Consider the following 14,960-nt stretch of genomic DNA (forward strand, 5'->3'; position numbering starts at 1 on the left):
AGTTTCGCCGATCTTTCGAAATCTTGGCGCGCGCAAGAGCTGCGCGGGCTAGCTCCAACTTTTTTTCTGAATGCATATGCGAATGGCATCATCTCGATTCTTTTAATTCTTTTACGATCTCAACGATGGCGGAGCCGGTCGCAAAGAAACGAAGAATCAGTCCGTCTCACCAGACGAATGGTGCTGTCCCGGGCTTTGCGAAATGGGACCTCGAGCAGGACTACGAACAGCGGCTGCGATCACGGAAAAAGGACACCAAACGTGAGAAGTTGATGGTCAAGACTTCAGAGGGAAAAATCACTGTCAACCCGCGCATGGAAGAAGAGGATGTAGACACACAAGCGATAGGCGACGATGATAGTCTCTTAGCCAGCGGCGACGATGAAGGCGACAGTGCAGTCGCCGATCTCGAACCTAAACGACCCATTGCGCGCAAACCAGTCCTACCACGAAAGGAACAAATTCGACAAGCAAAAGAAGACTTGGCTCGGATAGCAGGACTGCTCAATGAGAGTCCGGAGGAAAACATTGGGTTGTTGAGTACGCTAGCAGAGATATCAAACTCTGAAGAGGTTGCCGTGCGGAAGATTGCGTTGGCAGCACAGTCAGCCATCTACATCAGTATCATTCCCGGGTACAGGATACGACCTCTCTCCAAGGATGATCTCAACGCCAAGGTATCAAAGGATGTCCGGAAACTACGCAGTTTTGAACAGGGATTGCTCGCAGGTTACAAGGACTATGTCAACACGCTGTCAAAGCTAGCTGCAAATCGGGGAAGGTCAGGAAAAGATCAGGCTACGGATGCAAGCCTTGCGGGTGTGGCTATATCATGCATATGTACACTGCTCACAAGTGTCCCCCATTTCAACTGTCGAAACGATCTAGTGGAGAGCATTGTTTTGAAGTTGTCAAGCCGTAGACTAGACCCTGACTTTATCAAAGCACGCGATGCATTGGAGAAGCTTTTTCAGGAGGATGAGGATGGCCATTCATCTCTCGAAGCCGTCAGCCAACTCACGAAGACGATGAAGACAAAGAATTGGGCTGTCCACGAGAGTGTGGTGAACACTTTCTTGCACCTACGACTGCTTACTGAGTTCAACCACAAGGCCTCCACCAGGTCCATCGACAAAGACGATGACGACGATCGGCCTGTCGACAAGAAAGGAAAGCAGAAGCGCGAATTCAGGACGAAGCGAGAGAGAAAGAATCTCCGTGAGCGGAAGCAGGTCGCAACGGAGATGAAAGAGGCCGACGCAATAGTCTCGTATGAAGACCGAGACAAGAATCAGGCCGAGACCCTCAAGCTTGTCTTCATCGCCTACTTCCGCATCCTCAAAGACCGCGTTCAGCATCTTATGGGGGCGGTCCTGGAGGGTCTAGCTCGCTACAGCCATCTGATCAACCAGGACTTTTTTGGCGATATCCTGGAAGCGCTCAAAGACTTGATCAACGAGGCAGAGTCATTACAAGAGAGTTTCAACGAAGAGGATTTCGAGGATGATGAGAAAGATACCGTGCAGCGCAACGCCACGCGAGAGTCTCTTCTTTGCATCATCACCGCCTTTGCATTACTGAACGGGCAGCAAGATGTAATCAAATCTGCCAATTCCTTGTCCCTCGACCTCTCATTCTTCATCTCGCATCTCTATCGCACATTGATCCCTCTGGCGGTCGACACTGAGCTTGAACTCAGTGCCAGGGTAGCACATTTGGCAGATCCGAACGGTCTGGTCGTGCCAACCGCTCGGGACACAAAGGTCAATGTTTCCACCACCGCTGTCCTGCTCCTGCGCTCTTTGCAATCAGTGCTGCAGCCAGCTTCCGGCACCAAGTTCGTCCCGCCGGTACGTCTGGCGGCCTTCCTCAAACAGCTACACACATTGGCCTTGCATGTGCCGCAGAAGAGCGCAACTGCGATCTTGGAGCTCATCAAGCAAGTCACCAAGTCGCAAGGCGCCAAAGTCGCGGCACTCTGGCATACTGAAGAACGCAAAGGTGATGGAGTCTTTGATGCAAGGAGCCAAGAGATTGAAAGCAGCAATCCATTTGCAAGCACTATATGGGAGACGGAGCTCTTGCGGCTACACTTTGACCCAAATATCAGAGAGAGCTTGGCGGAGACTGTCAAGAATGTGCGAACTAGCAGTAATTGATGAAGTAAATTAGATGTTAAGACTTCGCATTTGTCGTCTGTACATAAAGGTCGACCTCAATGTACCGATTGTCGCGCATATGAAATTGCTTCATCCCAGGGATCAAAGGCGCCTTGTAAAAATATGTGAGACTAGGTATCTATGAATAATCTTCCTCTACCACTTAACCCTTCGCATTCCATCTGTCGTTATACGCATTCACGGCGATTGCGACCTGTTTGTACAGCCAATTGCGGCTGGTCTCGTCCGCAATTGGAATGAAAGGTCCATTGGTCCCGCCTTTCAAGATGATACTCATTCCCGTACGCTCCTTGCTGATGGTCTGGATGTCCTTGAGAGGAACCTCCCATTCGCTCACCAGCTTCTTCGCGCGGACCAGCATGATGGAGTTGTATGTGATCATGATCAGCATTGATGCCTCAGTCTGTTGGCTCGGCCGACCAGATTGCGCCTGCTGTCGCTGTGTGCTCTGAGAGCCCGAGTTGAGCTCAAGGTGGGCGATGTAATGCTCGTTGAAGAACTTTCCATTATCGAGGGTCTTCAACCAGAATTGGCCCAGGGCTTCACGTTGACTGTATGGACGAACGATCCCGTCTATGCCAATGAAGCGGGCAAGTCGCACACGGTCCAGGCCATCTTGGTCGAAGACTGTTGTCGTGTTGCGAACGCCTTCAGCAACGCTCGAGGCGAGATCAAAGGCGCCAATAGCAGGCTTTGTCGCCAGTCCGAGCAAGCCTTTGCCCACGCCTTTGACGAAGCCAGCAGCGCCTTCTCTTTCCGCCCCTTGCATGGGCTGGCGCGCGAGCCCACCGATACCACTTGCAAGGCTGCTGGCAAATGCATTACCACCAGAAGTGATACCATAGAGAGCGTGCTTCGGCCGGTTGCGGGCACGAGACATGCGTCGAGAATCCTGGAACTCCTTGTCCATGCTAGCAGCAGCCAAGCCTTTGCTGATGCTTCCGGTGAATTTGGACACACTGTCAGACAGTCCAAATACACTCTTCTTGACGAAGCTGCTTGCTCCCTTTGCAATACCAATGCCGAGATCCTGTGGGCGGTCCGTGACCAAACCTTGGTACGGTTCGTAAAAGATGTCGGCAACACCTGAGCTGATGTTGTTGAACAAGCCGACAGGATTGCCGAGGAAATCTGCGGATCCAATCACTACATGCACCTGTCGCAGGGACTCTTGCACGTAATGGCTCCTGATGTTGCTGATCAGAGCGCCTGTCGACAGGCGGGCATTTTCGAGCATCAATGCATTGTAGCGAATGGGTGCATCGTTCACGTTTCCGATGGACATGGTCAAGACGTTGACGACGAAGAGGAGGGGGTTCGACGACGAGCTGCCGGTATCGTCTGCGTTGATCCGTTCCGTGCGTACGAATGAGAGATCGAACTGCATCGGCTGCAAATGAAGCAGTTCAAAGTAGATGTCCTGACCGGATTGTTCATTTTGGGGCTCAGGGACGTCGAGATTCTCTGGCACAAGGCTTCCTTCCTTTTCTTCTGTCCAAGAGGCTCCAGGTACTTTGGTAAAATCAAGCACGGCAAATATGAAGTCTTCGTCGATCTCGATCGTCATTTGCTGCATCAGGAAAGTGAAGTATTTGATATAGAGCACTCCGTAAGAATCGTCCTTGACTCTAGTCAATGTAGTTCGGAAGATCGGGTGCGCCTCCATTTCCTTGCCAGTCTTGGGTACGACACTAGGGTATATGATCAGGGGAAAGATGCCACCGTAAAGCTGGTTATCAACTTGGATCCACTTGATGGTCAACGCAAAAGTCTGGTACAGGGGCGAATCTGTGTACTTGAGCTCGATGTCACGCCATGTGGCGTAAACGAGCTCACGCAGCTGTCGATTGATAAGCGACAGACCTATGCCTGCTAGTCGCAGTGTCGCCCTCATTGTCACATCAGCATCTTGTTCTTTGACCTCAAAGCCAGTCGTTGTCGATGCGCTTGCAGACGCCGACTTCTGCTTGTACAGACTTGTCTGGGGCTTGTAGTTTGAAACGACAAGCGTTTGAGTTGGTCCCTGAGCGACAACGTTCAGATCGATGATTTTCTGCCGCTGCTGTTGTTGGCCAGCGGGAAGTCGCATTGGAATCAAGTTTCCGATCTCGGCAAGCTTAATGTGACGCTCTTTGCCATTAGCATTGATGATGAGATTCTTGTTCTTCGCGGCTGGATAATCCCATGCGTATGGCATGATGCTGCGTGGCGGCAATCGGTAGCGGATTGGCTTCCAGCCAGAGCTACGATCCTCTTCGTCCTCATCAACATTCGGGTTTGCCTGCCAGAAAAGGAACTCCTGATCACTCTCATTGCGCATCGAGAATGGCCAGTGCTTGTTCTCCAGGCTCAAATGAAGGAAAATTGTGGCATTCTCCATCAACACTTCGACACGAATGAGCTTTTGTCGCTCACCAGCTTTGGCAAGCTTGACGTGAACACTTCCGACATTGGCAATGTCAAACGGTGACGACCATGAATTGTTGACACCGGGGAAGCAGAGACTGAGCTGCTGGCCGGTCGTCTGCTTCAAGAAGCGAAGAGGATAGAGTTCACCAGGGTGCAAGCTAACAGCATCGGATGATCCAGGTTCTCGAATTTGAATCTCTTCTGAGAGCCGGTTCTTGACAACAAACCTTGGCGCGATGGTAACCACCTTCGAGAGCTTGTACTTTCCTTCTCCTTCGATGACGCTGAGTCCACAATGCATCTCGCTTCGTCCGCTTTCTGCAGGTAATTTGACGTTGACGTCTGCGCCAATGGCGTCAAAGCTCACGGCTTGACTCCATGATGATTGCCCAACTTTGATGAGGGCCCGATTCTTACGATCATCGCTCGGGAAGGAGAACATGAACGGCGAGGCCTTCTGTGAGTCGTCTTCAGTGTCAGCAAACGTAGCAGAAGTACCTGCAGCAGATTTTGACGAGCCAAAATAAGCTTTGCTTCTGATATCCAACTCGAGTCCAGTGCGGTTCAAGATGACATATGGGCTGAACACAGTGATCTTGAAAGCTCCACCACTGTCAGCGATATTTGAGTAATGGATCTTCAGACGCAATTCCAGATTATCCTTATCCTTGACAGCGATAGATTTCTCTCTGCGGAAATCGTTGTCGTCGCTTGTGTTGATGATGGCAAACTCGCTCGCTTTGAATGGAGTATCTTGCATGTCAATACTCATCAGAAGCAGATGGGACAGCTCAACCACGTGAATGGGGCTGACACCTCCTTTGCGAAGGAAATTAGTCCAGTCCTTCTTTGTGGTCTTGTCGTAGATTCTGTATTTGAAATCGAATGGCAGCAGATTGTGAACCTCGATCGGGGCTGATAATCGAATCCGCATGTAAGGATAAACACTAAAAGGTTTAAGATCAGCAAGCGCCACAAATGATGAATTCAAACGACAGACATACCTAGAGATAGGACTGCTCTTATCAAACACAGCCTGCATCTGGAAGTAGAACGGGGGCGAATTATCACTGTTTTCGCCTTGGCATGTCAAGGTACGGACTGGTCGTTTCAGTAGATCTTTCCAGAAGAGACGTTCGTTCGACCAAGTGTAGCCGAATCCTTGATCAGGCCGCACGACAAGTGAGTGCATGTATGCAGCCCCGACAGGAGCTGGTCGAGACTCTCCCGGAGCTATCTTCTCGATCTTAAGTAGATGCCCGTCGTCGGGGCTGTACACGCCGAGTTCGACGGGAATCTGAGTGTGATTCTCCACAAGCAAAGGCGAACGAATCGTGATGTACTTGACATTGTCGGTGCCCAATTCTACCTCGACGAGCAGCCGGTGCTGAATCTTGTCCTTCCTAGGCTTCAAGTTGTAGAGGTCTTCGCCTTCGCGATTCACTTGGATACGATCAATGCTGTCGAATCCACTATTCTCTAGCCGGACACCTATGACACCAGTCTGACCATCCGGGGACAGAGTTTCACGTGTCGTCATGGGGTCTTCGAATCGCCAAGGCTTTTCCTCACCATCGGCTAGCTTTGCGGCTTGTCCGTCATCGTCTGAGTCGCCTGAAGTCCATACATTGATGTCAAAGCCTGTGTAATTGCGGATTGTGTAAGGCGCATCATTCCCTCTTGGCTTTGACAGAACGTCTTCGTCAGAAGATAGGAACTGCGCAGACTTGGAGGCCATGGCAATCGTAGAGGATGTGAGCGTCAGCTCCAGAGACTTGCGCGAGTAAAGCTCCAGAGCCAATTTGTCTGGCTTCGTTTGCTTCACCATGTGGAAGCCCAGTGACCATGGCTCAATCAGCGGCTCCCAGGCAGATTTCGAAAAGTTGAAGACATTGAAGAACGTTTCGATGTTGGCATCAGCACTCATATTAGCTGTCCAGTCCCGAACTTCGACGGCAAACTTCTTGACGCTCCAGTCAACCATGGGAAGTTCATGAGTGTCGCCGATGAGGACCACGCGGATACCATCCATTTGGATTCTCATCTCCTCGCGCTTCAACACAGCAGAGCCAACCGCCTGATGCTCTTCTTCTTCCTTGACAGTCGAGCGCTTGGTACTGATCGTCTTTGCTGGGACATGTTGTGTGGAAACAGCGTGACGCTTGGTGGAAGTTCCGGACTTCCCTTTTTTGGATGACGCCTTGATTTGGGCAAGTTTCTTCGGGTCGGAGTCATCCATCTTCTTATCAGTATCTGCAGACATTGCGGAGGCTCGGTTGACGATTTGCATTGCAAGCATGATATCACGCAATGAAAGTCGAAGTACAAGCGGCTCGATATCGACCTCAATGTTGGTAAGTGAGGAGTCTTTCGTCTGTGAGCGCATGTCCAGCGATGTCTGGATATTGAAGTCGTCAAGAATGCGCAATCTCGTGGTCTCGAATTGGTCCATGCGACAGAGAAACATGCCAATCTTTTCCACTTGCAATGTCATCGCGTGCTGTTGCGACACAAGCACCTGCTTCGTGCCGAGGACAATGGCTTCAGAGTTGCTGATTGCCGGATTAGCAATAAGGACGATTTGCGCATCTACAACGTTCACGCGATATGCAATTTTCATGCTGTTTCCAGTCGGTGGAACAGCCTCTTCGCGATGATCCTCTTGGCTCAACTGCAAATTCTGCTCGTCGTTGCTGAGCAGATCATCAGTGTCAGAATCATCGGCATCCGAGATTATCAACGGCTCAGGCTGCTCAAAACCCTTCTGAATGAACTTCAGTACGTCGAATATGTAGTCGAGAGCAAGAATGATTCGCGGGCTGTCAATCGTAAGCAGCGCAATGAGATTCTTCTCCTGGCCTCCACTGATGGACACGCTGGCCATGAACTGCTGCTTTACGTCTGTGTTTATCAATGACATGATTTTTCGAAATTTGTTCTTGTCTCGAGTTCTCGTGTCGGTAATTGTGAACGATTGAATGAGCAATTCACTTTCTAGACCACCATCGCTGAGCATGCGCAACTTAATGCTGGTCTCGTTCAAGCTGAACTTTGAAAGGCTGGCAGCTTCCAGATCACCCACGGGAGCGTCGATGTCACCATGGATGAGCTCCAGCGCAATAGCCCCCACTTTGAAAACAAGATCCAGTTTTGTCCAGGCCCCTGCATCATTACCGAGTTCGGGCTCCTGCCGGGAAGCTTTTGCAAGGTCGGTGCCGGTCTCAGCTTCTGTGGGGTGCGTTGTATCCTCCAATTTCTGGCTGTCTTTGACGATCTCCTGCGGCAATTCCTCCTCAATCTCATCCTCCATCTCCTGATCGGACTCGAGGGCAAAGGCCGTTGGAATGTTTCTCGACAGCTCCATGACGAATTTGAATTGAGCCTCAGTCAATCGCAGGTTGATGTCCGACATAGATCCCTCAATCTCCGAATCAGGTCGCTCACGTCCCGCTTTGTGTTCAGTCTGTGTGATTTTGAAGTCGATGTTGACTTTGTCGATCATTTCAAGCTCTTCGGCTTTTTCATCGGGGTAATGGAAGGTTGACGTCAATCTGATATTGTGAATACCTGCGGAAAGTTGATTTGACTTTTCAGTCTCGGAGCCATCAACCGGCACGAATGTATTGTTGGCATAAATTTCTCCCAAGTATGCTGTCACCAGATCGCGCTCGGGACTATTAGTTATCACCATGCGCGGGAAAGTGACGATTGGAGTCTTGATCAATATGTCAAAATGCATCTTGCCTGCTGTTTCTTGAACTTTGGTAGCCTGGTTCGCTGCCGCTTGTCGTGCAGCATTGAAGATTGCCTGCATTTTGCCAAATTTAACCCCGAACTCCGCAATCTTTCGGAATGGCTCGGTGACGAAATTGATTTTTATTGAACCTGATCGCAGGAACACCTCATTATCATAGCCTGGATACGATTCCGCGTCTTGGTCGAAGGTCTCGTAACGGAAATCCGCAAGGTCGTCGCCTTGGATAGAGACAAGCTGGCGAAGATTAGAATCTTCCGAGACACCTTGATTGATGTCATCCACTAGATCAAGAGCACCGAGTCGAGCGCTGACACGCAAAGCTTTGCCCATGAGGAACACATTTACGACTGCAGATGTCAAGCTGAGAGTCGCGAGACGAATACTATCGTTGTTGAGGATTATAGCAATTCTTCTCATCTCCGCTTTGATTCGAATCTTGTCGCTGGCGGGTTGCTGAACAATCTCAGTGGTGCCCTCCGCTAGGAGATTCTGCTGCTGCTGGCCCTGTATTGTCTCGGCTGGTGCGTTCGTGAATGTGACCATCACGAAATCGAGAAGCGTCAGCAGCGTTTTCCTTGTGACCATAACGTTGATGGTGGACACGGCGACATCGAGATTTGTCTTGATACCCTCATAAGTACTGGAGAACTCGGGATGATCATTATTGACCATTTGAAAGTGCACGGTCAAAAGATCTTGCTCCTTCTTGTCGACTAAGTCCTCGCTTGAGATCAGGTTCTTAAATTCTGGAGCCGGCGATTCTTCAACGTGGTCTTCAACCGCAAGTGCGCGAAGCCTCACATCGGCAACCATGTCAAACGCTCGCTGGTAGAACTCGAGGTAAAATGTCTCAGCGATAAGTTCTACCAGCAATTGGTCAGATTGCTTCCCTTCTGCATCAGCTCTGAACAGCGAGCCTTGCAACTTGTCTACCACAAACTTGAACTCGAAATTCCGCTGTTTCAGGTTGACTTCGTGCTTTTTGGATTGCTGATTTCCACCGTGAGCGGTCCGCCCGGATGTCTGTTCAGCCGTACCGTGAGACTCTTCGATCACAAGATCATCCTTCGACAGCTGGAACGATTTGCCTCTAGGCCTCGATGTGCTCGGTTGTGATGCCTTCAATCTTTCTTCGTCACCTGATTTGCTACCGTCCTTAGCGCCTGTGATTTCCTTCGGCTCTGCATCATTAAATTTGGGGACTGCGAAGTTGAGGATTTTCATCAGAGCTTTATACTTTTGGTCAGAGAATTGTACATGCAGGACCGGAAGGTGACCTTTGATTCGGAACTTGGTTAGCTCTGTCGTTTTCGGAATGATGCAGGTCTCGATGGTGAAGTCCATGTTGATCCTGTCCACCAAGTGAAAATTGTGGGCAGCGTCTGTAGCTTCAAGCTTTTCTTTGGTCTCCTCGACGGTTGTACCGATGAGCAATTGTGTGGACTCCAGTTTGAGCTGGAATTTGTCGTACATCAACGCCTCGAGCTGTTTGAGGTCCTTGTCCGTGTAGCTTTGCTTTTCCTTGCTTTGGACCTCGGCCAGCGTCTTTTTGTCAATCAGTTCACTGCGCACGCTCACCCGACCTGCATCCAGGATCAAGCAAATGTCACTTTTCTTGACAACGGTGTCTGGCACGATAATCAAAGGTGCTTGTAGATCGAGTTGCACATCAATCGTCTTGTGTTCTTGCAGCGCATACTCGAGGCCCGCTCGAGTTTGCTGACGGAGACCTTCCACCGTCGTACCTGCGCTTTCCATGAGCGCTCCGATCGACTCTGTGTGTTTCTCTGGTGGTTTGAAGAAGTTCGAGACCTGTACCACAAAGTTGGGGTTGTACACAATCTCTAGGGCTTTGAGTTTCACGGTCAAGGCTGTGTCTGCCCGATTGTCGAGAGGGTTCGACTCAAACGACATGCTGAAGAAAGGGTCCTGTTCGTCACCGTCCTGCTCCGCATCTGGGTGCTCCCCGTCGTCGTCGTCGGTCAATTCTCGAATTCGGTCCTTGTCGGCTATAAGTGGCGCGTCTTTAACCACGAGCATCTGCTCAAAGAGGTTGCCTTCTGTAGACCCATCATGCAATCGCATGTCGCCGAGGCTCAAATCCAGCAATGTAGAGTCCGTCCTCTGAATGAACTCGGTACTGAAGTCATCGAAAAGTAACTTGAGTATGTCTCGTCTCTTTCCATGCGGGTCTCGTCGGAGGGTAAAACTGCCGGCTTTGAGATTCATGTCGACTTGCAATTTGACAGCCTCGCGAGGGAGATCTACAGCTTCGGTGATGCTTTTCTTCTCGTCAAAATCGATGGCTTGGTACAGCTCCTTGCGTTGCGCTTCGGTCATCTGGCTGTCGTCGGGCGCGGAATTCTGTTGCTGTGGCTTCGATGCTCCCCAGATGTACGAGCTCCAGGTTGCCTTGGGCGGCTCGATCTTCTTGACAGCACCTTCTTTTCTCAGCTCATTTCTTGCGAGGGATCGCCAGAAGCGGAGGTCTTCGTATGAGAGCTTATGCTCTAGTTCATCAAGCTCTCCAGTTTCCTCGGGTGTAAGCTTTTCTTCGCTCTTCTTTTTCTTGAAAAGCTTGATGTATGCTCTACGATCGTCTCGACGCTCGGCTAGATACTCCCACGACCAGCGCCGGTTTCTCTCATGGATACGGTCCAGGACTGCCTTACCGGCGAAAAGCAGCCAAGCTCGAGGGTCCTCTTTTGGTAAAGACTTGGGTTGAAGCTTCTTATATTCCTGGTGTCGGATGAAGTAGTGGAAGAGGTCGACGAGCATGAGCGCATCGCGGTACTGATGATCATCAAGGACAAAGCCCAGCTCGTTGAATAGCAATCGTGCTTTCATCTTGGGACGATCATGCTTGCCGGACTTGTCCATTTCAAGTCCGGCTCGACCGGAGACCGGCTTCAGGATGAATTGATGCTGTTCAACTTCGGGACTGTCGCCCTTGACGATCAATTCTCGGAACTTGGCTAATATTTCTTTGTGGTCGCCGGAGCTCTCTTCGCCAGTGCCTGCTCCGAAAAGTGTGGCATCTGTGTCCCAATACATTGCCAATGAGCCCAGCGTCGCCAGTTTGTGGGTCGTGGTGCTTGATCCAGCGACCCAGGTCGGCTTCCAATTCTCATCGGTCGAGACGGCACTCAGCTCTTGTAGGGTAAGGCCTGCGGCAAAAGGGTGGCCCGGATCTGACAGCGCATCCTCGTATCGGATGTGAACGTTTTTGACTTGGATCTGGACGTTGTCAATGATCGTGGTGGTCAACGCGGCCGTGAACGACTGTTGCTTTTGTTGCTCCTCTTGCGACATTCCTTCCGTGTTGCGTTCTTTGAGCAGTTCCGCGCTGTCCAGCTTCTCCATCTTCACGGCATGTGCACGTTTTTCTTCCTCTTCGGCGTCAAACTCCTGCTCCTCCTTGGGTGCAGCGAGCAAGAACACATCCTCGATGGAAATGCGTACCGGCGCGCCGCGTAGATTTGACCAGGGAATTTTGAGGACGAGTGTGGAGATATGACCTTCGACGACGTTCAGTGGTAGGTGAAATTGGTCGAGAGCTTCCCTTCGGAGCTCCAGGTCCCGTAAAGTAACATCTCCTGACCAGATTCCAATGTTCAGCTGCTTTGGATCGAAGTTCCGGACGTACATGCCCAGGAACCTGTTCAGCAGGTTGGCCACCAGACTTTCCAACATGGTGACTGGAGACTGCTATTGTTCGAGCGAGGAGGGTTTTTGCGAGCGATTCGTGCAAGGTCGATGTTGAACTTCAAGTCATGTGAATCATTACAGCCAGCTCCGAATAGTGACAGTCTGGCTATGCGTCGCAGAATGCTGCAATAGAGGATGTCAGAGGGCGCTGCGGCGTTGCGGCGTTGCGGTTTCGTAGGCGATGATGAGAGGATATGCGAGGAGGTCGTGGTCACAGTGTCTCAGAGCCAGAGAGCGTGTTGGCCGTCGAACAACCTAGGACAACTGGCGCGGGAAAGTGCGTTGCTGAAAGTGCTCGCTAGCAAAGAATCGAAGGACTGCAATTGCGAAGTTTCGAGGGATTCAGTGAGTCTAACGGGAAGGTATGGACTTGTGTCTGCTACTGCCTCGATTCTAATTATTGGGCAGAGGTGGGTGCGATGTATATATGAGGCGCGTCAGTCATGTCATCATTGGTCCAAGATTGTGTATTGCCCGGGCGGAGGTGGTGAGGAGTGCGTTGGTTGGTGACAATCGTGTGTCGTGGATTGGCATTTGAATTTCCCCTCTCATGATATGCAGTAGACAGACACCGCGGCACAGGCGACGAACGAACAACAAGAAAGCCGTTAAGCAAGTTTGTGCCCTCACTTTCTCCACAGAATGATGCGCGTTCATCTGACGTCACGACCAGCTTGGGAGTAAAATGCACCGCCGAATTCCACCGCACGTGAGCCCATCGTTAACGGATCTGAATACTGCCTCGATAGGTAAACTTTGTCTCTGCAATCCCACTGTATGGACAACGATATGTTGATGATGAGTGTGGACTCGGGCATTGCTTGGACCCATGGTTTGTGAGGGCTTCATGTAACGGGTTGTATGGACAGTCTACAGCGCCTTGTACGATCACGTTGTGGGTGGTCAAATGGCAGGCGAAAAGCTACATGCCTACGCGCCCTGAAGCGTTCTGGAGTAGACTCGGGCAGGGTGTTTTTTTGTACACGTTGTAAGTACATTAATGCATCATACAAATACGACCGCAACATTCACACTTCACTCGCGAGACGTTCTATGACTTCCAAGGTTCCAAGGTTCTTTGGGACATGATCTCCCGTACTGGAAGGCTTAGGGTTGTCCAGGACGAGCTGGGGTTGTTTCATGGTGATTAACGATTCTTGTGGGGAACAGTGTGCAGATGACGTAAGGGCCGGTCTTCACTTGCTGGATTTCTGTCGGTCTGCTGCCTCTCTGATTCGTTTGCGTGCCAGATCTTGGAACATAACTGAATAGCCCAATTCATATCCAGCTCAGCGCCTAAGGATTACGGATCTTTCGCAAACTCTTCAGTACGCCGGCGTATTCCAAAAAAGCAATATGTCTCGCCCCTCGCGCTCCGCGCGCGCGTATTCTGACTTCGACTACGACGATCGAAGCCGTTATAGAAGCCGGATGAATCGTCATGAAGATTCAGATGACAGCGATGCACCCACTGTGGTAGACTCTCGTCGGCCTGCACCTTCGGCGAGAGACGATCGGCGCTACAACAGACATCGCCAACCGTCATCCCCATCACGATATTCATCCGCTTCTGACCGGCGATCGTACGCATCAGATCAGCGTTCCTCTTATCCTCGGTCGAGAGCTGGTCGTGAACCCTCGTCTTCCTCCACCTTTTATTCGAGCGCCTCGACTGCCCCTAGGGCCCAGAGTGAGCCGCGCCGCGAGGATGATAAAAGAGGAAAGATTGCGCTTGCAATGGGCATATTCGCCGTTGGTGCTCTATGGTGGATGTCCAAGAATAGGAGTGAGCACGGTGGTCGCCAGCAGCTGGTCGAGAGGAGACGCAATTTCGATAAAGAGAAGGCACGCCGGCGACGTGAAGAAGAAGACAGGGAGCGGCGAGAGGAATGGGAGGATGACCGTGTCGCTGAGGAGGAGAGCACAATCGTGTCTCGTAGCCGGATGATAGACTACGGGCCTACAAGATCACGGTCAAGGGCAGCTTCACGGTCGAATCTCGATGAGCGCATAGACGATCGAAGCCGTTCTAGAATCCGTGACGACGACGAGAACGAAGATCAGACCGAAGGTAGATCCTCTGAACGTACGACAGGAGATTATCGAAGTAGGAGCTCGCATAATCAGTCCGTACGATAGCTTATAATCGTCTCTAATATTAATCAAATTATATCCTTAATACTACTTACTTTATTATTATTATAAACTTATAAAACACTAAAGCTAGCTTTTAGTCTACTAGTCTTATAGGCTCCTTAATAATGATAGACTTTATATTTAGAGTCTTATATTTTTTAATTTAATTTTTTTAAGGTTATTATAAATATATATCTATTCTTTATAAGTAGTTAAAACTTTAGAAGATTTATAAGTTTAGAAATATAGTATCTCTATATAATTTAATTATCTAAGAAGCTAAATTGCTTTATAATAATCTAAGTTTGACTTTTAAAAATTAAGTATTATAAGAACTCTCTATTCTTAAAAAGGTAAATATTCTTTACCTTAGAAAAGCTTATTTAGGCCTTAGTTACCTTTTATATAGGTCTATAGAGGATATTAAGAAGAGAAAAAAGTAAAGAATATAGAGTAGATTAAATACTAGTAATAAAGAGAGTTTACTTAGTATATACTACTAGATAGACTCTATTAAATATATATCTATTATTAATAACCTATTAGATTATAAATATTCATATTTTTCTGTAGCTATTTATGTCCTATTTAAGAGTCTAAGACTATATAGGATATTAACTACTTACTCAATTCCTATAAGCTTAATACTCTTACTAAATTTATTTATTTAAAAAGGACAATTCTTATTCTCTTCTTTTTGGATTTTGATTTCTTTATTCTTTCTAGCTAGTAGATTTAAAGGATCTAATGACTTGACTTCTATTTCTTTT

The 14,960-nt window shown here is 49.4% G+C and overlaps 3 protein-coding genes across 3 annotated transcripts; 2 read left to right on the forward strand and 1 right to left on the reverse strand.

The window, feature by feature from the left end:
• The first annotated feature begins 85 nt into the window (after positions 1 to 85).
• On the forward strand, positions 86 to 2,443 carry K489DRAFT_385002 (nucleolar complex-associated protein 3). Its single transcript, XM_033605991.1, has one exon. It carries the CDS (start codon positions 126 to 128, stop codon positions 2,157 to 2,159), a length of 2,034 nt encoding a protein of 677 aa, XP_033455424.1. The 5' UTR covers positions 86 to 125; the 3' UTR covers positions 2,160 to 2,443.
• On the reverse strand, positions 2,241 to 12,245 carry K489DRAFT_97545 (vacuolar protein sorting-associated protein 13). Its single transcript, XM_033609091.1, has one exon. It carries the CDS (start codon positions 12,037 to 12,039, stop codon positions 2,323 to 2,325), a length of 9,717 nt encoding a protein of 3,238 aa, XP_033455425.1. The 5' UTR covers positions 12,040 to 12,245; the 3' UTR covers positions 2,241 to 2,322.
• Positions 12,246 to 13,302: 1,057 nt separating this feature from the next.
• On the forward strand, positions 13,303 to 14,236 carry K489DRAFT_385004 (uncharacterized protein). Its single transcript, XM_033605992.1, has one exon. The coding sequence runs from the start codon at positions 13,411 to 13,413 to the stop codon at positions 14,191 to 14,193; it is 783 nt and encodes a 260-aa protein (XP_033455426.1). The 5' UTR covers positions 13,303 to 13,410; the 3' UTR covers positions 14,194 to 14,236.
• Positions 14,237 to 14,960: the final 724 nt, after the last annotated feature.

The sequence above is a fragment of the Dissoconium aciculare genome, assembly GCF_010015565.1.
Source record: "Dissoconium aciculare CBS 342.82 unplaced genomic scaffold K489scaffold_19, whole genome shotgun sequence".
Taxonomy (NCBI): Eukaryota; Fungi; Ascomycota; class Dothideomycetes; order Mycosphaerellales; family Dissoconiaceae; genus Dissoconium; species Dissoconium aciculare.

Coding starts and splice junctions, on each gene's coding strand:
- K489DRAFT_385002 (XM_033605991.1), top strand. CDS start 126: ATGGCGGAGCCGGTCGCAAAGAAACGAAGAATCAGTCCGTCTCACCAG.
- K489DRAFT_97545 (XM_033609091.1), bottom strand. CDS start 12,039: ATGTTGGAAAGTCTGGTGGCCAACCTGCTGAACAGGTTCCTGGGCATG.
- K489DRAFT_385004 (XM_033605992.1), top strand. CDS start 13,411: ATGTCTCGCCCCTCGCGCTCCGCGCGCGCGTATTCTGACTTCGACTAC.